At 36.9% G+C, this 25,271-nt stretch overlaps 1 protein-coding gene across 1 annotated transcript in view; it reads left to right on the forward strand.

Moving 5' to 3' along the window:
* Positions 1-25,271, forward strand: part of SLC16A10 (solute carrier family 16 member 10) — a 63,955-nt gene that overhangs the window by 23,978 nt on the left and 14,706 nt on the right. The window contains exons 2-3 of the mRNA XM_066315250.1: positions 16,281-16,425; positions 19,529-19,967. Of these exons, the coding sequence (XP_066171347.1) occupies positions 16,281-16,425; positions 19,529-19,967 (584 nt within the window). The remainder of the gene's footprint in view (positions 1-16,280; positions 16,426-19,528; positions 19,968-25,271) is intronic.

Genomic DNA, 25,271 nt, shown 5'->3' on the forward strand with positions numbered 1-25,271 from the left:
TTGTTTGATTGCTTTTACCTAGTGCTAGCTTACATTATGTTAGCCTATCAAGGCCAAGCTATGTGCAACAAATTTCCCTATTTCTGCTTAGGGATCAGGCATGGAAGTCTGAGGGTGGTGGGTTTGTGTGTGTGGGTTTTGGGATTTGTTGTGTGTGGTTTTTTTTTTTTTTTTTTTTTTTTTTTTTTTTTTTTTTTTTACGTGAAGACGTTTGGACTTCGTGGAAATTTAGAAGAGCTGCTGAGCTCCCTAACCTGTATTCCAGCTGTTGCAAGGAAAGGGTTTTGTCCTAGCAACTGCTGCGCTGTGCTAGTCGTTGGGAGGCTTTTAGTGTGACTGCAATGCCTTCTTAACCCTTGATACAATTTAGAACTCCTGTTGCCATCTCAGTTAACTCCATAAGAGTTGGGAGTAAATGCTACAGTGACTCTTCAGGAGGACGAGTCTGTTGCCACGTGGATACTGTACACGAAAACGCCTTTGTTAAGATGGTGGAATTAGAACTGAACTTTCAGAATTGGAAGTGTCTTGTTTAGCCAGCTCTACTGAGCTTTGCTATGTCACTGACTGGTGTAAGAAAAGAACTAATTGTTTTTGTGTGACAAGTGCAACTTGCTGAAAATACAAGCTTTGACCAGAAGGGGAGGACTAGTGTATTTTAAGTGGACCTATAAGTTGGTTTTTTTCTTTGACTCTAGGTGTTTGGGAAAATCTCAGGCAAGATCTAACACCCTGAGAGCAGTGAAGCTGCTGCAGCTTTGTGTTTCTGGTCTAGCCAGTATTGGGGCTGATAATATTTCCAGTAGGCACCTTCACACAGAGTGCACGTGCACAGCACATGTACAGTGTGTGCACAGCTGGCCCCACAAATTAACTGACAGGCACTTAAATGGCAACATTCTCATGAACACAGCACTACTGGGGTCATCCCACTCCCCTCTCTACCTGAACAGAATGGAATTCTGGTAGTGTGGCAGTGTGTATCTGTATTTATAATACATGTTTCATATGTATGAATATGTATGAATTTCATATGTATTATATGTATAATATAATATACATGTTTGCAATGTGGATCTCTGTATTTATAATATATGTATACATGTTTGCAATGTGGATCCCTGCAGGTGCTGGTTTCAGACACTCAGTTGTGAACACAGGTGCCCTGACCAGGAGAAGTTTAAATGGAAATTTAGCAAGCAGACAGGACAGGCTGTGCTGATCAGAGGCAGGGTATGGTGAGACAACCATACCAGCCATCAAACTGCTTACATGTGGGCAATGCTTTTGATCCTCTCCTAATTCTTACTTTTCCACACTTGTTCCTCCCCCAAACCCCTAAATATCTCCCTGGTTCCTCCCATAAATGTCTCCTAAGTTAATTTTGTGATCCTGAAATGCTTTTCTGCCAGTGTGTCCCATGACCCAGGTCAGTATTCTCTCTCAGTTCTGAAAGTGCCCCGGCAGAGGTTCATCCTGGTGGATGTCACACCTGGATATGGGGGCTCAGGCTCTCCTGGAACAGACCAGGGAGAACAGACCAGGGTGTCCCCTCTTCTGGGCTTGTGGCTTGGGTTCCTTCCTGCCTTCACCCCAGTGCTCCTTGAGGCACAGAGAGACAGGCTGGAGCTGTCAGGGATGAAGGCTCCTGATGTGGGCCTGGGGGAAGCCAGGGCAGGATGTTCTTTGGGCTCCCTGTCCTGACACTGCCTCTCTGTGCCCCTGGATGTGCCTGAAGCCAAGATTATATTGTGTAACCCAGCAGTGAGCAGCAAGAGCCCAAGAGAAGACACAACCTCCTAAGGTCACTTGTGGTGCTGGCAGCAGCCCTTGGCCAAGCTTAGTAGAGTTGTACTCCAGGAGCAGCAGAAATCAGCAGCTTTGTTCAGGATATCTTGCATGTAATACACTTGACAGCCCTTTTTCTTGTTCTGTTGCTTTTTCTGCCTTTTTCTTCTCTCAATAGCTCTAATTTAGTGAAAGTAGCCCTATGTCTTGAGCTTTTTAGATCATTCTAAGACTGAGACTTTTACATTCTAGGGGACAAAAATCCCTGTATATTTAATATGAGTGTAGGTGTACGTATGAAATGTAGGTGTACATATTGTATTCACATTATTAGTGTTAATCTAACTGTTCACACATTATCTAGTGGCAGTTACTGCTTTAATAGCACTTTCGTTAGGCTTAATGTTATTTTTACTACTTCTCTTCCTCTAAAATCAGAAATAAGGAATAATAGTTCATTTACTCACATGAAGTTAAACTGCATAGGTGGAAAATTGTTGGTGTAATTCCTTATTTGATAGCGTTCTAGAAATAGCACTGAAGTAAACATGGTTGTAGAAATGGTGGTGGTAGCTGAGCCACTTAGTGCTTAGTTAGCAAGCTGATAAAATAGAACATATGTAAAATGCAAATATTCTAAGAAATCAGAGTGAAATATTATTGGATGGAGATTGAGCCTTCAGCAGAAATAATTGGGTGCTCGTCTTTTGTGATAACTGTTATACTATTCTGTAATGTACTAGTGTGCATTATAACTGGAAAAAAAATCCACAACAACCTGTACTGTTTACATACCAGTTCTTGCTTTTGATAGAACAAAAATGGCTTTGTCATTGCAAGAAAGCATTTAGTATCTGCCCACTTTAAGCAAGACTACTAGTTTCTAGGAAGGGTGGTGTTTTTAGGCTTCTTTTCAACAAATAAAGAGTTTTTCTAGTGAACAGTTCAGGAGTAGGACATTGAAACTTCCTAAGATCTTCTAACTCCCGTCAGATACTTGAAGGAGACAACTGATTCCTTGACTAGATTTTATAGTTTCTCTTAAAAATCCCCCAAACCAGCTTCCATTAAGGAAGTAATAAACGATGTTTTAATCCAGGACTTAAAAAAATAAAATATACTGGACACTGTGTGCCTGTTTGTTTGCTATGGCAGGTACAAAGAATCTTTATATCCAGAAGCTTGAAGAGCTAAAGGCATTGGTGAAAAAAGGGGAGGAAAAGAAGCAGCAGTATGATTGGCTCAGTTTAGTGCTATTTTGCCTACTTATTTTATAAATAAGAGCTTTGGAGTTCTGATATTTTTTTCAGAATATAGCAAAATAGTCAGTAAAAACACTGGGTTTATACTAAGATAGTGTGATCTTTATCAAGCAAAACTATTTTTTTCTTTAAAACAATCTTAAGAAGGTTATAACCCTAGCCAAAATTTGGTGAACTGGTGTGTGTTGTGGTGTCTTTGGGTTTTTTTACCACAGTTTTGGTAAAGAATTGCTAGTAGGTGAATGCACAGTCTAAGAACAAGTAATGTACCAGTATTATTGTACCAGTATTATTGGAATAGAAATATATGTTTCTTGGCTAAAACAACGAATTTATTCCAATTATGATTGTTTATACACACTTACTATTTTTATATGGGATATATAGGCTTTATTACTCACTTATCTTTGATGGGATTTTATCTACATAAAAATTTACAAAGTATTTACTTTCTAAGGATACTCAGTATTTTGAGAGCTGATTTGATATCTTAAGCATAACCATATAATTTTTGGAAAGTAATACTATACTCAAGTAGTACTTACAGTACTGCTAAAGGAGAGAGCCTGAAATGCTAAAGAGGACTTAGATATGTGAAAAATGTTGTAGAATAGAATTTGTGCCTTATCTCAAGGAAAGAGTTTTAGCTCAAAACAAATATTGCCGTTTAAAAATAATATAAATAAAAATAAATATATAAATATTTAAATATATATAAATAAAATAAAAAGACAATGCTCAAGTAGCTCAATTACTTGCCCATTTATTTGTATTTTAAAGTTATATTGCTGTGTTTTGCTATGGAAGTACCTGGTGCTGTGTGTGGAATAAGGATGTTGTGTGAAAATGGCTATGAAAAGCTGAGTTGAAATTGGTTTTTTGGATAAACTCTTATGACCTGTGGACCCCTGGAGAGAGGAACACATGCTGCAGTAGGTTTGCTGTTACCCAGTGGGGGCTCACAGAGGAGCACCTGAAGGTCTGCACCCCATGGAAGAGATCTGCACAGCAGTTCAGGAGGAACTGCTGCCTATGGGAAGAACTTGTACTGGAGAAGTTAGGGGAGGACTGTCTCCTGTGGAAGGGACCCCATGCCGCAGCAGCGGAAGAGTGTGAAGAGAAAGGAGCAGCAGAGAGAACTTGTGATGAACTCTCTGCAGCCCCAGTTCTCTGTAGCCCTGTACCAGTGAAAGGAGGAGGTAGAGAATTTGGGAATGAAATTGAGCCCAGGAAGAAGAGGGATGTGTATTTTAGGATTAGGCTTTATTTCTCATTACTCTAATCCAATTTGATTGGTAACAAATTAAACTAATTTCCATAAATTTAGCCTGTTTTGCCTAAGACAGTAATTGGTGACTGATCTCCCTGTCTTTGATCTCAATCCATGAGCCTTTAGTTATTTTCTCTCCCCTGTCCTGAGCTGAGGAGGGGAGTCATAGAGTGGCTTGGTAGGTACCTGGTGTCTAACCAAGATTAATCCACCACAAATTCAAGTTCTCAGCTCTAGATTATTAACTTGAAATAAGTGTGATGCTCCTTTTAAATAGTTTTTAGGGAGTGTTCCCTTTTGTGTTTCTCAGTAGTGTTTCCTAAGGAAAAAAAACCCAACCCCCAAAACATTTTTATCACAGAACCATAGCATAGATTGGGTTTGGGAGGGAGCTTAAACATCATGCAATTCCAATCCCTCTAATGCCATGGCTGGATGGCCAGGGAACCCCATGGCATTTTGGAGGGTCAGCTCTTTAAGCCAGAAATAATCATTTTGGATACCAGGAAAGCACTGCTAGCTCTGTGAGTGTGGGGTGCAACTACTGCTTCAGCTCCTCCTGCTGCCTCCTGGGAAGCAAATTTGGGAACCGCTGTTCTGAGAAAAAATTCCTGTTTTGTGGCTTCTTTTTAACTAGGGCAAAGTGGCATGCTTAGAAACACGAATAACACAGCCCCAGGGCATGCTGGCATTGTAACAGTAAGTCCCGCTATGGTAGGTGCTCAATCCTGCCATCTCTCACCAGCAGGTATTCAAATTCCTTTTCTTTCTCATCCACCTTCCTTGGAAGGAAAAACGATTGATAGAAAGTGACCTTCCCAAGTTCCTGCCCATTGGTTTGACTTTAGGATCTTGCAGAAAATTGGGTTTGGACAGTATATTCTATTTTGGGGGAGGGTATCTTGATTCAGCAGCTTATCAGAAAGCATTTTGTTTAAAAAATTTTTTGTATTTTACTAACTGTAAATATCATCCAGATTGCAAATATCGCAGGTTGCAGTTATAGTGTTGAGACTCCACTTGAGTGTGGATTTTGAAATCCTTTGCTGTTCATAGTAACTAAAAGTGTGCAGATGGGAACTCAAAATCTGCTGTGTACCTCAACAAGCTGTATTGCACGTGTCCTGTATCTGTCAGGCTGATCTATGCAGCAAGTCACATCCAGCTGCTTAGCTAAGATAAAAATACTCACTGTGTGTGCAGTGTAGTAATTTGTTTAAGTTCTCTAGAAGAATGACAACCTAGCTATTTGGATTGCTGGAAGTCATATAGATAACTGCCTGCGTAGCTGGGCATTATGTTAATGAGAAATAGTTTATTGTCCCAGTGAGTCATACTGGCAGACTTGAAAATTTTGTATGGTGATGAGAGAGAAGAGCAAGGTCAAGAGTTGCAGTAGCTGGTTCGCTTGGTTGCAAGGGTTAGAGTGCACGTGAGTGTAACTGATATAAAGGGCACATGCTGAAACAGATTTATTCCATCACACATGCTGTCTGCTCTTATCAGGCTTTCCATGCAAGTGATTTCCTCTCACTATTGATCCTCTGAAAGGGAGGATAATTTACTTTGTTTATTTGCTGTCCAAAAGCTTGAAACCCTCCTACCGTTTGACTTAAGTTTTCTGTACTTGAAGGGAAGAGAGTAGGAGGTATGGGTAAAAGAAAATTAAATGCATGGAATCCCATTTTTTTCTTCAGCCTGTGAAAGCAACATCTAACTCTTAATGTTGCTTAAAAAATAATCCAGTTTTGGACTTCTGTATTCACTTGGCATTGTATTTGTGATAGCACTGATTAAAATTATGTGGAAAAACAAGAAAGCATTCTTTATGAAGGATACCTACTGAACTTGTTAATTGTAACCTCACTTTACCTGTGTGTTCCTTGTTTTAAAGTGAAATGTAGTTGTCCACATAACTATAGCAGAAAATACTGTTACAATGCCAAAACCAGAGATTTGCTGTATAGTTCAGTGTTTGTACTTGTATCATTAAATGCAGGCACGTGGCTCTGAACATTTGTCTGGTTTATGGTTTGTAAAACTCATGTTGCAAAACAGGCACTGTTGTTTCTGTTGCAAATACAGATTCCCCTCTGAAGCAGATGCAAATTAAACAATCAGATCTTACCTTGAAAAGTACTTTTTGCTGCATGTGAATCATTTGCCCTAAAATCACTTGTTTGTCTCTTTTATTTGGCCTGCTTAATAGAGTTTGGCTAGGCTGCCTTTTACTCTATGGTAACTAGTCTGTCCTTTTCTTAAAATGCCTGCTGGCTGACGACTGCTTTGGGGTGGAGAGTGGGAAAGAGTGGTTTGTTATGTGTTATGTGTGAATATCTTTTTAAAAGAACAGTTTGAGCTTTGAGGGTAGGGATTGAAAACCTAAGGTTTTATTATTTTGTAGGGACTAGAGAACATAAGAGGAATATGTTGATGTAATCAGGGAAGAAAAGCTGTTAGAATCTGTCGAACTGGAGTTACTGACATGCGATGGGGTCTTTTAGCTAGTCCTTATAGGTTCAGAAGGATCTTTTAATGTGAGAGGCTAGGGTTAGTTTGTGAGTTGCTTGATGGCAGTCTATGCTCCTGAACTTTAAATAGTATACCAAATGTACTTGTAAAGTAAGATTTCTTTATTGTGCTGCTTTTATCTCCATGGTCTCACAAGGACTTCTGACACTGTAGAAGTGAAATGAATGCCTGTGTCAATTCCAAGGCAACCTTGACTTGCAGGTCTTGCCCTAGTGCAAAGAGGTGAGGGAAAGAAAGAAGACTGATAGCTCCATTAAGAGTTCAGGAATTTGAATCTTGAGGTCTAATCTATGCTATAGCTCTAAAACGTGAGACCATTGCATAATGTTTGGTTGCAGATATGTTTGGAATGTATGTAGCTGTTGCTTGGGAGAGCAGTTAGGATTAAATCTTTCTGGAAAACCAGAGTGTCATCTTTGAAGTTAATAGCTAGTACTTCCTTATGCAGAAAATTACTGATCCTAAGTCAAAACAGAACATGATTCTTGGCCTTCAACTGTTTGGAATTAAGAAAACAAATGAATAAACAAACCAGTGCTAATTTGAGGGGAGGAAAGGAAAGATAAAAACATGCCTGGAAATCAGTTCTGGAGCTCAATTTTTTTAGGCTATTAGTTAAAAATGTGATTACATTGTGCTTTGAAAAGAGTCCCAGTCAGCAGAAAACATTCTTGTATGACTCCTAAACGGAAAAACAAGTGGTTACAGCCATTTCTTATCGATTTGTTCCTTGTTTATTCTTCCTACCAGAGCATTTCCAGACTTTATTAAGTGTCAAAGGTCAAGCTCAGTTTGCTATGAAACTCAAATGCACGTGTTTTTCTGTTAATGATTTACTTCAGCCTTCCTTTAAAGGTTCCTGAAGGCTTAACACTTAAAATCTCTAGCAGCAACATTTTGTCTAACACTGCACATTTGAGCTTTTGTTTTAGCTTCTACTAACTTAAGCCATTGTTTATTTTCCTCTAGCTTTTTGAAATATGTAGAAGAGTTGAAGTCTCTCTAGTTGTAAGAGTTTTTGGCCTATAAGTACATCTTTAACTATTTCAGGTTTATATTTTCTCCTCTGTTTGAAGAAAATTCTGTGAAATCTTCTCATGGTACTTGCTTTGCATTCACCATTACTATCTGCTTTATTAAAGGGAGAAACCAACTGGCAAAAAAAAAAAAAAAAAAAAAAAAAGGCTACAACACTCGGCCTAAGCTTGTGTTAATACAGCAAGTGTAAATTAGATGGTAGTTAAATAGTTGGCTAGTTGCAGTGGTATGGGCTGTTTTGTCAGTATATGAATTTTTTTCCACTGTTCTGCTTTCCTGCTGCTTATGCACACAAGGAGTTATCTCAGTAGGAATTCCGATATTGTGTTGTCATTACTTACAAAGGCAGAGGATTTTATTAGCCTAGTCCAATTCTGGTAAATGGCAAGCTTGGGGAGGCTCACTGCATTACGGATATATGTGACTCTCTTCTGGCACTTGGTGTTGTATCTGTCACACATCATGTGAGAGAATATTTTGAAAGAAATAAACCTATGTTTTTACTTGATAGAAGGTTTTTGTTTTGTTTTTTTACAGATACAAGCTTGCTTTGCTTGTACAAAAATGTTACAACACATTGGCAAGTTTATGCTTCTTTCCGCCTTCTTGCATTACATTCAACATGGCATACATGAACCTGAAGTAGCATTTTGGACAGTCCAGAGGCAATACATTGAAGAGATGGTGTAACTAGGCACACAAAAGCCTACAGCTATTGGCAAAATCTGGGAGTTCAGTCTTTCATTCAGAATAAACTAATTCAAACCTGCCTGATAATGACCTCAGGTTTGCTGAAAGCAGAGGTTGTGCTTATGGAATTTGCACAATCATAATTTGTGATATGGACACAAGGTGTCTGTTCAAATGTCTCTTTACAGGGATTTGGTGACTCATATTTAGTTACTGGATTTGGATGCAACATAACAAGCAATATTTTTCAGTAATAAAGTTATTCAATGAGAGGTTTTTTTTCCCCAGGAACAATAAAAGAGTGTTAGGGGAAATCCCCCAATGCCTTGTATTCCTGTTGGATACTTCCACTAGTTCCTGGTTCATAAATCTTCAGGCATTGACCATGATCTCTGGGTATGTTATTGAAATCTGATTAGATCCTCTACTGATAATTCTGATTTCCAAATCCTGTTCAAGATAGCCTTGGTGTCCAAAAGAGATTGTACTTCCTTGCACTAAATTATCTTTGCCCAAAGTATTTCAGAATTTTCATTTAAATTAGAATTCATTTTTTAAAATAGTATTGCTTTAAGGGAGAGCTTAGCTCAGACATCTGCAAACTAAACACAGGAAAGTAAGCAAACCGAAAGCTGTAGTCATGTAACCTGAGTTCAGAGTATAGGATACTTCCTGTGGCAGCACTATGTCATAAATCTATTTTTATCCCTGAAACACATACTTTCTCTAATGGGATCAGCAGTTCTCTTTTGGATAGAAGAAGCAGTGCACTTCTTTCACAGTAGGGATTCTAAGTGTGTCTGTACGTGCATTTTGACATCTGCTTTCCTTTTCCACTGACATGCTTCTCTGTGGATTATTCAGTAATAGGAGCGGCAGTGTGGAAAACCAGTTGCTCTCCCTTTTGCACCCATGACTCATGAAATTCCTCACAATTCGTGAGAACTTACTGAGCAGGTTCTGAAACAATTTTCACAGGCAGATGTAAGCAAAGCATGTAGCTCAAGGTATTTGATGATGTCTTTGGGTAGTGATAGGTTACATAAAAATGGGGTGGCAATTTCCAGGAGGCTGACCTACAGAGGCTCTAAGAGGACATAGAATGATACAGGAATACTTTTTGCATCTAATGGTTGTGTTGATCTGTTAGGTAACTAACATCTGCTGAGCAATTCTCTTGGAAATTGCTGGCTTTCCTCGGAGGAAAAAAAATAATGGATAATGGATAAAAGAGGATGTATCTGGAGTGCCTGAGGCAAAGGATGACCCAGTGATTCTGGGCACAGGCAATAAGAATAAAACAATACTGATGAAAAAATTTGCATCAGTAGGAGGGAGATACAGTAGTTCTAAGCAGTGAATTTCATGTCTGATTTTAATAATAGGTCTCATAAGATCTACTTGTTAGGATCTATTTGGTTCAGAATTCAAGGATACCCTCAGCTCCTTCCCATTCTTAGGGGGAAAAATGGTTTTAATTTCATGACTCAGTGGGTTGTTTTGTTGTTGTTGTTGTTGTGTTTTTTGGGTTTGTTTTGTTTTTTACACCTGAAGGAGTTAATATTGCCAACCAAATTTTTTTTTTAAATTCTGAAGAACTGCTGATGTTTACCATGATCTTCAGAATCCAGTTTTTCAAGCAGCAGGAGTTTAGAACAGTACTGTTCCATAAATTATACGGAATAGCTTGAGTTGGAGGAGAATCTTTGGCTATCTGGTCTGACACCCTTTACTCAAACCCAGCCAAGTTAAAATACATTGAACCTCTGAATTAGGGCAGGTTGTTGAGTGTTGTCCAGTCATTTTAAATATACGCATGAAAGGAATTTCCACAACATTTTTGGGTTGCACTTTCCAAAGTTTGGCTACCTTTGTGGAGAAAAATTTTCATGACAATGATTGGAATAGCCTTTGTTGCAATTTCAGTTGGGTTTTTGTCCCATTGCTGTGCACCAGTGGAAAGGAGCTAGCTTTATATCTACAATAATCTACAATAATGGTGAACAAATTCAAACTCTGTAGTGTGTCCTCAGACAGGAGTGTGTTGGTGGCTGACCACTAGACTTGCTGTGTTCTTCTGCTATTGCTAAGTGATTAATATGGCAGATTAAATTCAGTTTATGTGCAAGTCTCATGAGGAGAAATGTAATCCAAATAAGTGGTAACAAAAAAAGGCATCTACACCTTCAGATATCATTAGTATTTGTAGGAAAATAAGGTAATGGATAGTTTTCTAAACATTTACTCTGAAGCAGCTGCAATACATAAAGAACAAAAAGGGTGGGAGGGGGAAAGGAAGTATAACTGGACATAGAGACTGGGAAATAAATTGTTGGCTCAGAGACTTATTTTTAAATGGTGCATGCAGTTCTGGCTACCTGGTGTCAGAAACAGTGAAATGTACTAAGACTCAATATTAAGAGGCAAAGTACATCTTCTGTACAAACACAGACTGAATCAAAAAATCTTCATTTTGGAGAAGAAATTAGTATGAACAGATCTGATTAAGGTATATAAAATCATGGGTTTCAAGAGGAACCACAGCGGGGATGATTAATTCACATATATTATAGTAGAACAATTAAATATAAGTAAACTCATAGCCAAGGGGAATTATTGTTTTATGTGGTGCTGGTGCCTGGGCATGTTCTGTAACTGATTACAGCAAAAGCAGAGAAGCCAAAGTAATACTGATGGAATGAAATGTTCGTGTTGAATGGTTAGATGCAACATTCTGCTTAGGCTGTTTCTAAGCTGCTAAGTGCTGGATGTTGGGAGGATGTAGCCAGGAAAAAAGCAGGATGCTAGCCCTTTTTCCAGAATACTTTGTCTAAGTACTTTTTCGTGGTCAGAAACAGGCTATTTGGATAAATCAATCTTTGATCTACATGACATTGCAATTATTTTGTTATTTTAAAAATTAAATGCCATGTAAATGTGATTATATGGGCAAGGAATTATTAATACTAGCTGGAGACGAGCAAATTATTTCCAGAAATAGCTTTCAACAACCACTTTTGTTTCCTCCAGAACACAATCTCTCAAATTCCCAAATTATTCTCATAACCCATCTTCTGCTTTGCTGAAGAGACTATCCATGTGTGTAACTGGCCATAATAGTAGTATAGGTCCTTTACCCTTCCCATAGTTAAATTATGGCTTTTTTTGCTGTAAGAAATTGTGGATGCTGAAAATACATCAGTGTTCCAGGGAAGCTTGGCAGTTCATGGAAGAGAAATTGCCAGAATATTGAAAAATACAGTGGAAAAAGGAGTAATGTCCAAATTTAAGTATAAAGAAAAACAAATAATAATAGGCTTACAAAATCTCTGCTGTTAATGGGTTGAGGCTGGAGACTACATACAGACTTCCTTATTCTTGCATAAATTGTAACTAATAACTTGGTGAAAGCTAAATATTATTCAAGCTTATTGAGCTTTTAGAAGTTACTTAGTGCCTTTATTTTTCTTGCCTCATATTGCTTGTCTTCTAGACAGTAGCATTTTGTTCCCTTTCTCAACCGGAACAATCTCAAGGGAAAATATTTAAAAAAAAATCTTGAAGCTTGTTAAAGAATGAAGGGTGTTACTACTGTGTTGAGCCAACCATTTGAAAGACACTTGAGGATAAAACTGCTAAGTTCTTTATTGTAATGCTTTGGAAAATTTGATTTTAAAGAAAAATGTTTTGGATGAGTAGCCTTTATTTAAATTTGGCATAATAAAGCATTCCAATGGAACATGATAACAATGTTTTCTTTTTTGTTGTCCTGTAAATCTCTAAATTATATGACTCTAAAACATGAACTAAAATATTTAATGGTTTGGTTTATAATTTGGCAGATAAATATGTATTGCCATATTGTAATCTAACTGACAATGGGAATAATTCTGAGAGTGCTCAAATATTAGATACTATATTTATAGCAAAGATACTACTTAAAATAAATTTTTCAAGTGTTTGGAGTTGTGGTAGAAGAGCAGCATATTTTTGGAGTATGTGGTACAGTTGCATTGCTGTAGACTTCTGAACAGAGGAAATAATGAATAAGAATTAAAGAAATAATGTCCAGATTTTTAGTGACCTGATCAGGAAAGAACATGTAGCTGTGACTTTCATGTTTGAATAATTCTAGCTATAATTAAATTTTGAGATTTTTAATCCATTAAGTGTTTCAGTGGCACAGAACAAACAAACTGACTTTTCAGTACCGCTGCTCTCTGGTCTGATACTTTTATCTTAAGGATGACTACTTTTCTGTCCTCTAGGGAAGCCTGGGAATTGTTAAATCTACAAAACAATTACATGTTTTGAGGAGCTAATTCTTAACATCCAGTACCTTAAGGAATGTTTAAGTCCTTAAAGTAGGAATAGGTTTTCTTCTGCAGCAATCAAAATATTTTGTGTCTGAATATGAATGCTGTTATATGTAGCAATTAGGTGCTGTATTAGTATCTGAATTAGCAGCTCTTGAATATGGCCAGCTTGTGCCAGGAAAGCAGCCAGTAGCCTGGAGGTGAAATACTTTAATACATAATAACTGCTTTAGAGAGCTCTCAGTATTCTGGCAAGCTGCATTTGTAATTTTTTGTGTTACTTAGGACCGTTGTAATATCTGTTTGAAAAAATGTGGAAGACAACTCAATGTACATTTTTCATACTGCATGAAAAAGTGTGAGGGTTCTTGAAAACTTACTTAAATGAAGTGAGCTCAAAAATTACCTGGATCTATTGATGCCACAAATTTCTTCGTAGAATGAAGATCACAGCTGGAATTATTTGCCTTAGAGCATTTAAAGATTTGCTCTCGTACTGTTCTGTTTATTTTTGATGCTAGGTCTCTTCACAAAGGAAGAAAGTTCATTGTCTTGATCTATGCATATGTGTGAAGTTTAACTTCAAGAATATTCTTTTCAATAAATAATAAAGCTGTTAATATATGAACATGCCAACCATATCTCTAAATTACATTTCTGTAGCTAATGAGAGCAACTTACTAACCTGAAGTAGTAATTTAAAGGCTCCAGCTGTCATTAAGTAGATAAGTGGTACAACACGGGCTCCCACTTCTGCCGTGGGACTTTCTCTGACGTGACCATTCCATTCTGAAATGCTTCAGATAAGGCATCATAATTTATCTTAACTGTCTGTTGTGTTGAAAACCAGTGGAAGACTTCTCTTTTAGGCTCTGCCCTGTTATTATTGTAATAAGAAGAAAGAATCAAGTGATTAAAAAGGCATAGTTTTTTCATGAGTACCTGGAAGCACAGAGACAAAATCAACATGTTGTTAGTTTAATTTGAGCTGAATGTCTCCACTTCAGCTTTTTATATTCCAATTATTTTATTAGCTGTATAGGCCATTAAAGAACACTGTAAACCTTGGCTTCACTAAGGAGAATGGTAATAAAATCACAGCCTGTAGCTCTGAAGTAATTTTATCTGTTACTTTATGCAAGCTACTTAAGCTCAGTTTCAGATGCCCACTTTCTTTGCCTGTTTTGTCTCCATGAACATGGTCCACGTGAGATTGCCTTCTCAAACCCAGTCATCTCTGGCTTGTTTTTTGCCTGTTGCCTTTGTATCTTTTTGTACCTGGGCAGGAAGGGTGACAGGAGTTTCAGCCATTCCTTGGTACTTTCATACCGCATGAAACTTGTGATGGTTGCTTCTCACCTTGGCCTTGCAGGCGGGGAAATGATTCTCAGTACTGCCCCACAAATCACGCAGAAGTGTTGAGGACTGTTCATGGTGGTGTAGCCACCATTTATTTGTGAAGGTGACAGGCTGAAATGGACATTGTCCCCTAGCGTTTGCAGTTTCTTTTGGACAGTATGACTGCAGGCTCACTCTAGGAAAGATGAGTGAAAGGATGAGGAGTCTTGTAGAAGTTGAACTTAGAAGCTTTGTAAGTGGCTGGTCTCCAGGCTGTATGAGAGCATCTCCTCCCTCAGACTCCTGCTTACAAGCTGTGGTTTATATGAAGTCTTGTCCCATCAGTAGCCATGTGATGGCTGTAAGAGGGGACAGATCTCAGAGTTCTTGTGTCCTGCCACACCCAAGGCGCTCTTGAGCATTCCTCAGCTGCAGAGAAAGACTAGACCTTTCACAAACTTAGTCTTTGCCATTCAGGCTCTGTCACAGGGTCTTTGTTCTTGCTAGTCCCTTGTGCTGTTCCTTCATACCCAGCTTGAGTTTTTGCTGCAGAGGTGCAAGGCTTGCAGGGCTGTTGTATATGGGGTAGCTCCACACAGCAAATGGCCATAGACAGTGCCTCCCTCTTTAGATTGTGACTTGAAACCCTCTTATTTAATCACATGATCAAAAAATCCTAGTAACACCCATCCCTCCCTCCCTTCCCCAGACAGTTAGGCCATGGTTTGTTGAGAGCAGTTTGCCCTAAAATAAAGGTTTTGTTTCTTGTACTCATTTCTGGTTTTCTCTAGCCATCTATTCTCTTGTCTTTCATTCATGTTGTAAACTCTTGGAAGAGACAAGTTTTTGCTTGTTGGTTTCTTTTTGTCTTTAGTGCCTTGCACAAAGAGGTCATAGTCAATCGTAGGGCTCCTTGGAACTTCAAGAACACATCTCCTAAGCCTTGGTAGTGCTAGATCTACTTGCAAATATACTTTGTTTAGTCTTGTTGTTATACACTTCTCCAGATAATTTTATTTGCCTTCATCACTGAATCACGATTGTTTATCTAAATATGTCTTTAAAAAAGATATTCTAAACAAAATTCCAGTTTCACAAAGTTAAAGCTCTTTCAGGTTGAAAGAGTTGTCCTGTCTTCTGTACAATTTGAAATGAAACTAAAATATCTTTTCAAATTAATTTTGAATAATCAGCTTTTTCCACTTCCTGTTTAGCCCATTTTTTTTCTCCATAAAGGCAGGGACATTTCTAATATATATGTTAGTATATGTATCAACTACTATGTATTAGTTGTAACTTTTAGCTGTGCTAAAAAAACTGACTTGTGGCTGAAACTATAGTGGACGCACCTAAATCGACTCTTATGATCTAATAAACCAGGTACAGTTTCCACAATGTCTGTAAAGCTGGATCAGTATCAAAAGTAGTGAAACTTTCCCACTATATATGGAAGTGGTTTTATGAACTCGAGTTTTTTTACTATAAAGTAAAATCACAGTCCTAACGTGTGTATTGCAGTATAAAAGCCTGTTGTTGTTTACTCATTATTGATGTTCAGTATGATCTACATTTAGTGATGAAGTAAAAAAGTTATTATTTTTTTTCAGCAAATGTACCTGTTTAAAGTCGTTAAGGTCTAGCGTTAAGTCAAGTGAAATGAGCTAACTGATGTCAGAATGGAGATGGAGCCTCAAAGGTATCTTTAATGACCTAGGCATCAGTTTGAATATTAAGTTAGTTACTAGAGAAATGTCTGTGTGTTTGTTTAAAAAAAAAAAAAAGTAGAAGTAATAGCTACAAAAAAATTAATTGCATCCTTTGAGCTGATAAAATCTAAATTAGTTGATTATGCAAGTTTTTAGGCTTTTTTTACCATGTTAGGTAAATACATTTTAAGATGTAATTAAATGTTTTTTTAAATAGTTACCCAATTGCTACCCAAATTTAGTTCAGCAACATAAAATCCTAGGTGAAAATGAGTATTAACTGAAAGCTGAAATCACTTGGTCTTCTAAAATATTGTCTTTTTTTTTTTCTATTTTGCAGCATGGGTGAGCTCTCTTTCTATGGGAATGGTCTTCTTCTGTTCCCCAATAGTCAGCATATTCACAGACCTGTTTGGCTGTCGAAAAGTAGCTGTTATTGGAGCTGCAGTAGGGCTTGTTGGACTCCTTTCGAGTTCTTTTGTAAGGTAAAAAACTTAAATTCATAACTTTCAAAGTATTTAATCAATTTTTAAAATGTTGTAATGTTGATATAATCAACAGAAGGAGTAAACAGTGCTACTTTATATTATCTGTAGAAAATCTTGTTTTATTTGGGTTTGGTTTTGTCTTTCAAATTATGACTTGTGAACTTTCAACTTATAAAGTAGTTTTAAAAATATAATGTTTATAAATAAAAGCAAGAGTCCCTATTTAATAGGAACCACTATGTATAAATATATTAACAGCAAAACTAGTGCTGTAAGATCAACAGCATTGTCTAGGATAAACTTATATGTTTGTTTGATGTATATTTTCTTTTAGCAGGTACATACACATTGTTGTTGTCTTCCCTTCCTGCCTTGTCCCCTTAACTTTCTTTTGAAACACTTCTAATGGTGATAAAAACAGTAGGGCCTCCAGGAAGCTGTTAAAATTCTAGTGAAATTGGATGTTTTCTTCTGTTCTTACTGGTCCAATTGTGAAACATGGATATAGAGAAAACTTTAGTATATTGATTATACTTAAGGCTTATTTGTTTTGGAATTTTTTTCTTCTAGTTTACAATTAATTTATATTATTCATTTTTTCATTTGAATGTAACTTTTGTAGAGTAAATCTTAAGAAATTCAAGAGTGACTGATTTATTGGATGTATCCTGTAGAAGATGAGGAAACAGGAAATTTACTTAGTCACCGACAGGAATTGGTTAGAGAAGGTAGGGTGTAAAAAAGTAGCAGGAGAACAATCCAGTTACCTCCAGTTCTCAGACTATTTTTTCCCCCACTCTTAGCAGAATAAGTAGAGGAACAATCAAGCTACTTTCAGAAGAGCTTTCCACTTGGGTGCAAATGTATTTATACAGGCAAAAAGCCTGTGAAAATGTCTTTTTTGTGCTTATACCCTGAACCAGATGTTTGTGAGCTGCTGTGATCTGAATGGTTAATCCTGGTGCAAGTATTTGGCTCAATTCGTTTTGTCAAACAAACAAAACTCCCACTTCTTGATATGTTTTAAGAAGCTTCTTACTAAATGTGAAGTAAAAAAATTAAAGATGTGTCTTGGAAAAGTCTTTCTTCCTCCTTGCTTCCTAGTAGCATGTTGAGTGATGAATATTAAACCACCCTTGTCATTAGATAAAGATCATTCTTGTGTTTGTCTGCTACCCAGTGGAACAAAGGTACAGAAGAGACATGCCAAGAGCAAGTTGTGTTGTAAAGGCTTTAAAAATATTTCAGCTTAACTAAACTTTGAAGAGCACTTTGAGAGGTGAATTCTTGTAAGAGTGCATGCCAGATTGATGTGCATACTTGCTGTTTCATTATGTTACTCACACTAAAATGATTTATGCCTGTGATGTTATCAGTTCATTAAAGGAGGATAGTTCAGATACAGAAGTCAGTGTTCTAGCAGTAAAATATTGTAAAGCAGACAAATGTTACTATGATCTACTGCTTTTTTGCATTGCACTAATTTCTTTATATATATTTTATGTCTTTGGAAATTGAGATGTGTTTATAATGCAGGACAATATTCTAATATGCATATTGTGCTGCAGACTTTTGAACGAATTTACATATGGAAGCAGCAGTTCACTGTTTTCACTGTATGATGTTGCTTCTCTCATTTTGCAACTTCGGGTTTATTTTTCTTGGTTATCTTCTATTAATAAAGGTAATAAGTCTTTCCCCCTTATGTTGTTTCTGCTGGCCTATGTTGTGTATGATCAGTTTCAGAAATTGATAGTGTAATATAGAAAGTGACAATATTATGTTATGTAAATATTTCTTTTCCTATAATACAAAAAAACAGAGTTCCTGGAATCAGACCTTTGTTAGTCAAATACTATTTTCTAAGAAGTTCTTTAATTGCATAGGAAGCTTGTGGAATCTGTTTTTGCACAGAGGGGTGCTGGGTAGGTCACATCTTGTGAAGAAAAGCACTACATAAAGCATTCATGCTCCTTAAAAAAAAGTTTAAAACATTAACTGTTTTCCAGAAGTGCTTTAAAAACAGGTGTTAACTGATAAAACAAGAGGTGAGAGTTGATTGTAAACATAGCATTAAAAAAATTGTATAAACTCTCATGTGCCACCTCAGAAAACTCATATAAAAATTTCTTGCACCCTGCCTCCATTTAAATGTTAAAAAATGTTTTCTTTCACTAACACTACACCACTAATTTAATTAATTATACTGATGGTGTTACTTCATACTTTTAACATTTCTTGCACAAGTACTTTTTATTTGATGTCACATGTTTGTGATCAATTACAATGGCTCTGCTTTATTTCAGTTGTAGAATAAAAGGTAATAATGGTGAACTTTATGATGAAGATCCATCTTCCTATAAGATGAGAGGTTTTAGTCCTTATTAATTTTTTTAGTTCTTTTTTTAGCATATTCAATATATGTATCAAAACACGGAATTTAAAATATTTATTCAAAAGGAGACTATTTGTCTAAAAAAATTAATACCCAAAGAGTTTATAATTTATTAATATATTACATTACAAAGCTTTGTCAGTATTTAAATATTTTATTTTTCAGTATTAATGATGTTTGCCACATTTGTTATTTTATTTTCGTAACAAACTGTTTACTTGATTTTTCTGGGTTAATGAGGAGAGTTCAATATTACGTTTGAACTGCTAGCACAATGAAGAAATGTGTAAATCAAAACAGCATGATTTTCTTTGGCAAAAAAAAAATCCAAAACCCCAGCAATGGTTGAACATACATTTGGCTAATTTGCCCTGACAATGATTTTTAAAACTTTTTTTAGCCACACTATCTGATGTAATTATAACTGAATGTAATTTTTTTTTTAACCTGTTCAGTGAATTATATGAAATTTTGCAGTGGAAGGAGATAGATAGATAGAATAGTTGCTGAATTAAGCTGATACAGTGCTATTCAACTATAAGTATATACAAACTCTTATTTATAGTATATACTAAACTCTTACTTATTACAGTAGTAATGAGTTATGTTGATTGATTGTGAAACTGGTTTTTTTGTCAATTCCAGGTGAATGAGCATGCACTGCCTTACAGAACACTAATGATTTGTTCTCTTCTTTTGGTGCAGCACCATTGACCCTCTGTATTTCACCTATGGGATCCTGTTTGCCTGTGGCTGCTCCTTTGCCTACCAGCCATCCCTGGTCATTCTTGGGCACTATTTCAAGAAGCGCCTTGGACTGGTGAATGGCATTGTCACCGCAGGCAGCAGCTTGTTCACAGTGTCACTGCCCTTCCTCCTGAGGGTCCTGATCGACTCTGTCGACCTGTACAACACCTTGAGGGTCCTCTGCATCCTCATGTTTGTCCTGTTTCTGGCTGGGTTTACATACAAGCCTCTTATTCCCAACGCCAAAGACAAGGAGGGAGGAAAGAAGGGAAAATTCAAATTACCTCCTATGAAAAAGATTTGCAATTTCTCCGTTTTCAAAGTTCTCAGTTACCGAATCTGGGCTTTTGGGATCCCGGCTGCACTTTTTGGATACTTTGTGCCTTACGTTCACTTGGTAAGTGCACATTTCTTCCTACGTGTGATGTGTTTGGAACTATACATACTTGCCTGCCTTTGTGTTATTGATTTAGAAAGCAATTGGTGGTAGGAAGTCAGGTTTAAACTGCAAGTTGTGTTGGGGAGAAACACAAAATTAATTTGGATGTTGTCTTATTAAAAGAGTGCTTTAATCAGAAGTATTAGCTAAGCCACTTAAAATCTTTGTTCTTTGTTCTCAGTGGAAGGTTTAAAATACTTTAACCATGAAAAGAGATATTTGAAAAATATTCTATACTGTTTCAAAGAGAATTCTTTATTTTGATACTCAGCTGTGTATGTTGCCAATGACACTTGTGTGTTTTAGAGGAAGTGTGACAGGAGTAAATAACAGAAAACGTGTTATAAGTGTAATTTTTGTTCCTTTATATTGAGATATGTTCAAGTGTCAATTTTTAGGATCGATCTACTGTATTCACCGTTTTTCAGGTTTATTAAAACAAAATACCTGGATTTTTCTGTCTGTCAAATTTCAGACTTGCAGTTTACTAGTATAGCACTAAAGTAACTGCTCCTCTTACCCTGTCCCTCCCAGCTGCCGGGTGAGCTATGTTTTACTGCAGTCTACAGCAGCTGATGGAACTTTGGCTTCTGGTGATGGGGAAGGTATCAATTAGCCATTTCCTCTACATGTGCTAGAGTTTTTTCCCTAGAAGCTTTTTTCTGTAGTGCATTCCTAAACTAAAAAATTTAGGTGCGACTGAGAGATGCATGCATTTGTGCCAGGCTGGCTGACACACATTGCACTGCTGAAATGGTGAATTATTCTTGGACAGCTTGCTGGTGGTCCTCTGTAAACTGAAGTGGTGTGAACCAAAAGGCTTTAAAGAAAAAGGTGGGGAAAAAGCCCACAATCTCCAATCAGATGCTGCTTTGAGACCATTACATAGCCTCATATTAGGAGTATTTGATAGAGCATGGGCTAGTAGAACTCAGTATGAAAACGAAGAGTCATTTTAATATTCATTATTCACCAGTATAAGAGCACTGAGATTTATGATAATATCTTCTGTCAAAAAATCTCCAATGCCTTAAAAGCCACTTTTTATGCAATATAACAAGTGGTTATCACTGCTTTCTGGTGACTGGTTAGATTTCTGACTTTGTATCAGATATTTATTTTTTAAATTACCTTATGATGGTGGCTAGTGTGTTTTTGAGCAGCTGTAAGCTGACTTTTATTAATGGCTAGTTCTTTAAACTTAGTTTTTAATCATGTAGATCTTATTGTATAACACTTCAAATTAGCCTGTTTCAAAGGACTGTACAATCCAGATGACATCTTATGCTCTTTCCCCATAAGCTTTGTAGAGATATTTTAAAATAAAACCATCCTCAGAGGAGTAGGAGTCAAGTGTTCCAGAGTAAGCTGTTGGATAGGTCATAAATGGTTCTTGACTCTTGCAGAGAACTGAAGAATAAGGCTATACAAGTAGGAACAAAGAACTTCTGAAATATATTTATTGAACAAAAAGCTTGTGGTTTTTTTAAAAGATGCTTGTATTACTGCTTCCTGTTTGTAAATCAGACTAAAGCAGCTAGTTGGCTTGTAGAGAACTGGCCATACTTATACTACACTATACTATATAATATTATAATTATATAATATTTTGTTTTATAGGGTGCTCTCACTCCTGTGGAGTGTTTTCCCCCATCAGATTGGCACAAACATTACATTGCCTATGTAATAAATCTCTAGTATAGGCAAACAATTTGATTGAGACTGTTTCTAATACAGTGTTTGATAACACTGTGAAACTTATTCCAGTGTACTGTTAGAATCTAATATTTTAAAGAGTACCTCAAAAATATATGAAGATACTCTTTTTGCTCAGATTTTCAGAGAAACCATGATGCTTAAGTGTTCATAACATAAAATCTTCAGTGGTAGACAGACACATGCTCTGTATGCCCCCTTTGAAAGGGGAAGCTTCAGCTCTTGGTAAAACTTAAACTGAATAATTCTCATCAAAACCCTTCCCTGAAACCCAGAATTATTTATTTTAATTCACTTGTACCTAAATAACCGATTTTACTTTAAGCCCCTGTGGATCTGTATTTGAGAAGGTGAATAAATTAGTGTTTATGAAGGTACAGCATGGATTGTGCCCTTCAACACAGATACTTCAGCTCAAGTAGACAGCTCTGGATGTTTTTTATCCTAGTTTTGTCTGCTTTTGATAAAAAAGCCACACTGTGTTTTTCCAGAAGTACATGAAAGTATGTACTTAAAAATAAGTCAAAGGCTATACAAAAAATAAGGTTTTTCACTGGTACATCTACCAAATCAGAGATTACTTTCCTCAGCTTTTGAAAATGAAAGTTACTATTGCTTCATTGTTTATTGTATTTCTAAAGCTATAGTAATACTGGAAAAGGGATTTGATCCTTAGACAAGTGAGAGCTTTTGTTATGTTAAAAGTCTTGAATTTTTCCTTGTGTTAGGAGTGGCCGACAGCAGCCAGATTGCTAGGCAGGGATGCTGGTTACAAGTGCCCTAAAAAAAAAATACTTACACAGTGAATGTCATGCCTTCTGACCTGGTATGTGAACTCACCAAATCCCATTTTTCCCACCTAGAAAGACAGCCTCTGCCAGAATGGCTGCTTTTCACCATGGTATGAAGCACAGGTAGCACAGATGCTGCAGGTTGGGGTCCTTGTGTGTCTCTGCTCAGTCTGTGGTGGCTGGGAGCTGCAGGCTGGCTGTGCTGGAGTCACTGTCTGCCTGCCTGGCACTGCTCAGGAGCTCCTGAGGTCCCAGCCAGGGTCTCTGTGTCCTTCTGTGCCATCTCCAGTCTCTGTTCATGCCTCTTGCATTTTGTGAAGCCTGTTGGAATGGGGAATACATGCTGTGGCCACAGTAGTAAAAGAGAAGGAAAACCTGTTTTGGGCTTTGAAATGGCAGCATTAGCCAAGTCTTTGCAATTTAACTCTTTGCACTGTATTTGCTATGTGGAGTAAAAGGTGTTAAAACCAAAGAAACAACCTATTTATTAAGTAGGCTCTAATTAAAATTAAATACACTAACAAACTGATTATATGGCAAGTTAGATAGGAACTGGTAACTCTTGCCAGCTCCTTGACATGGATCCTGAGTGGTAGGTATCAGGCATCAGATTCCTTTTGGCTCTTGCAGGGAAGAACCAAAAGGGAGAGCTTTTCTTATCCCAGTTTAATTGGTGTCAAATTCCATTAATAGGTGTTCCATTACATGTAACTTGGGAATTGGGTTGAGATAAAAACTATAAATAAGTTTTGACTTAAATTTGCTATAGACTTTCAGCATTAACTGAGATTGCTGAAGAACAAACTGATAAGTCATAATATTACTAAATGAAATGGTTGCTATTCTCTGTTTTTAAACCAGTCCAAACTAGTGATTGAGATTTTTTTTCTTCTTGGTGCCTCTCTAAAATAGGCAGACAGGCAAGTAAAATCCTCACTTAGTCTGTTTTGGTTTAAATTGTGAATTCATAACAGCAATCTGTAGGATTAGTGGAAAATGCTCTTTCCAAGTGTTTTTAGGAAGGACTCTCTCACAAGAAAATGAAGTATATTTGAAAGGAAGCATACCTAGTCTCTGTGCCATTTGTTTTGTGCTTGTTTTGGCAATAAATAGAGAACTTCTGTTTTTCAGTCTGACATTAAGGGCTTAGTGTTGTTCTCTTACCCTGAAAAAAATATTTACTCAATCAGGATCACGCATCCTTAATTCTTAGGAGCTTGTTAGGTCATTTCTGTTAAAATTTGATACAAGGTCATATGCTTGGTAGCGTGCAAGATGTGGTTACCTTTTGTGCTTTATTTAGCAGGGTGAAAAAAAATACTGCTTAAAATGGATGTTGTCACTGCCTGGTCTTCTCTAAGCAGTAACTAAAGTTTACCAGGTTTCAGTAGGAATGTAGGAGAATATTAATTATGACACACTTACAGAAAGGGGCCCAGTATTGTGTTATTTTGATGTAGCAACATTCAACTACTATGAGGAATACTGCTAGGAGTGATAACATCATCTTAATACTTTCAGTGCACTGTTTTAGTTCTGTAGTAATTTGTCTTGGGATGTTTAGAAATATGGTTTGATTTAGCAGTTACTTTTATTAAATGCCTCTTGCTAATGATAGGTCCTGCCTTATTTGTAGGATTTGACACCTTGCAGGATGAAAAACTTAATTTTAACAATCCAGTAGTTGGAAAAAAAAAGTGCACATATTTGTGTTCTACTTTTTAAAAAAGCAACTGGATGGTAGATAATGCAATAAAAATGCATCTTGATAAAGTTTACCTTTCTAAGATAAAATATTTGTTCTGAAGAAAATAATCCTACAGAATGACTAGATATATTTGAAAATTAGGCTTATGGTTTAAATATGGCTGTAGGCTTGTATACAAAGTTACCCATCAATCGATACCAGTGTGAAAGTTACCATGATACTGTCTTCTTAAAACTTCCAAGTAGCTCAGGAGAAAGATTTCAGTATTTCTCACCTTGCTTTGCAGCCTGTTTCTTAATTTACTGTGTAAATCTGGGTTTTCCTTTTGATGCTTACCCATGCTCATATTCCACAGTGGGTGCACACTTGCATATGTAGAGATTTTTGGGTAACAGTGGCTATGTGGAGTGGAGGTCTTCTATCTGTTTGCTTTATGTTTAAAAGATGGAAAAAATGATTTGTTGTCTGACCATTTTTTCCACCAACTTTCTTAGGAGAATCTGTCTTGGTAGGCAAATAAATACTGGATTTAATGTCCTATAGATAGATGCTGAAGATCCAATGCCTCATTGCTTCTCTGAAATCTGCATGTGCCAGGAATAGGCTCATCTAGACCTCTAGAGAACAGGGAAGTGAGATTGCAGATCTGATGCTTAGGGGAAAAAACTGTAGATGCTTCTGCTGAGAAAAAAAGCATCACCTTGGACTGTGCTCGAAGATTCTTGGAAAAGAAAGTGCATCTCAGAGTGAAAAGTAGAGATGTTTCCAAGCATTTTATTCATTGGAGAGTCATGAAGCTGGTTAGAGTTGCTGTAGAGTATGTTATTCAAAAGAACTTTTGCATGCATATAAACAAACTCATTTTCTTGGCTGCATCACAAAATGGATAAATATTAGTCTGTCCTCTGGGTGGCTGTGTCTGTCTCCAAATCTTGTGTTTGTCACTTTGAGGTTGCTGAGTCTAGTGCTATGCCCATGTAATCTGTCCTTGGACAAATTGATAGTGCTGTCTGCTGGTCTATACTTTGTCTTTTGCTAGAATATGCA

The sequence above is a fragment of the Sylvia atricapilla genome, chromosome 3 (assembly GCF_009819655.1).
Source record: "Sylvia atricapilla isolate bSylAtr1 chromosome 3, bSylAtr1.pri, whole genome shotgun sequence".
Taxonomy (NCBI): domain Eukaryota; kingdom Metazoa; phylum Chordata; class Aves; order Passeriformes; family Sylviidae; genus Sylvia; species Sylvia atricapilla.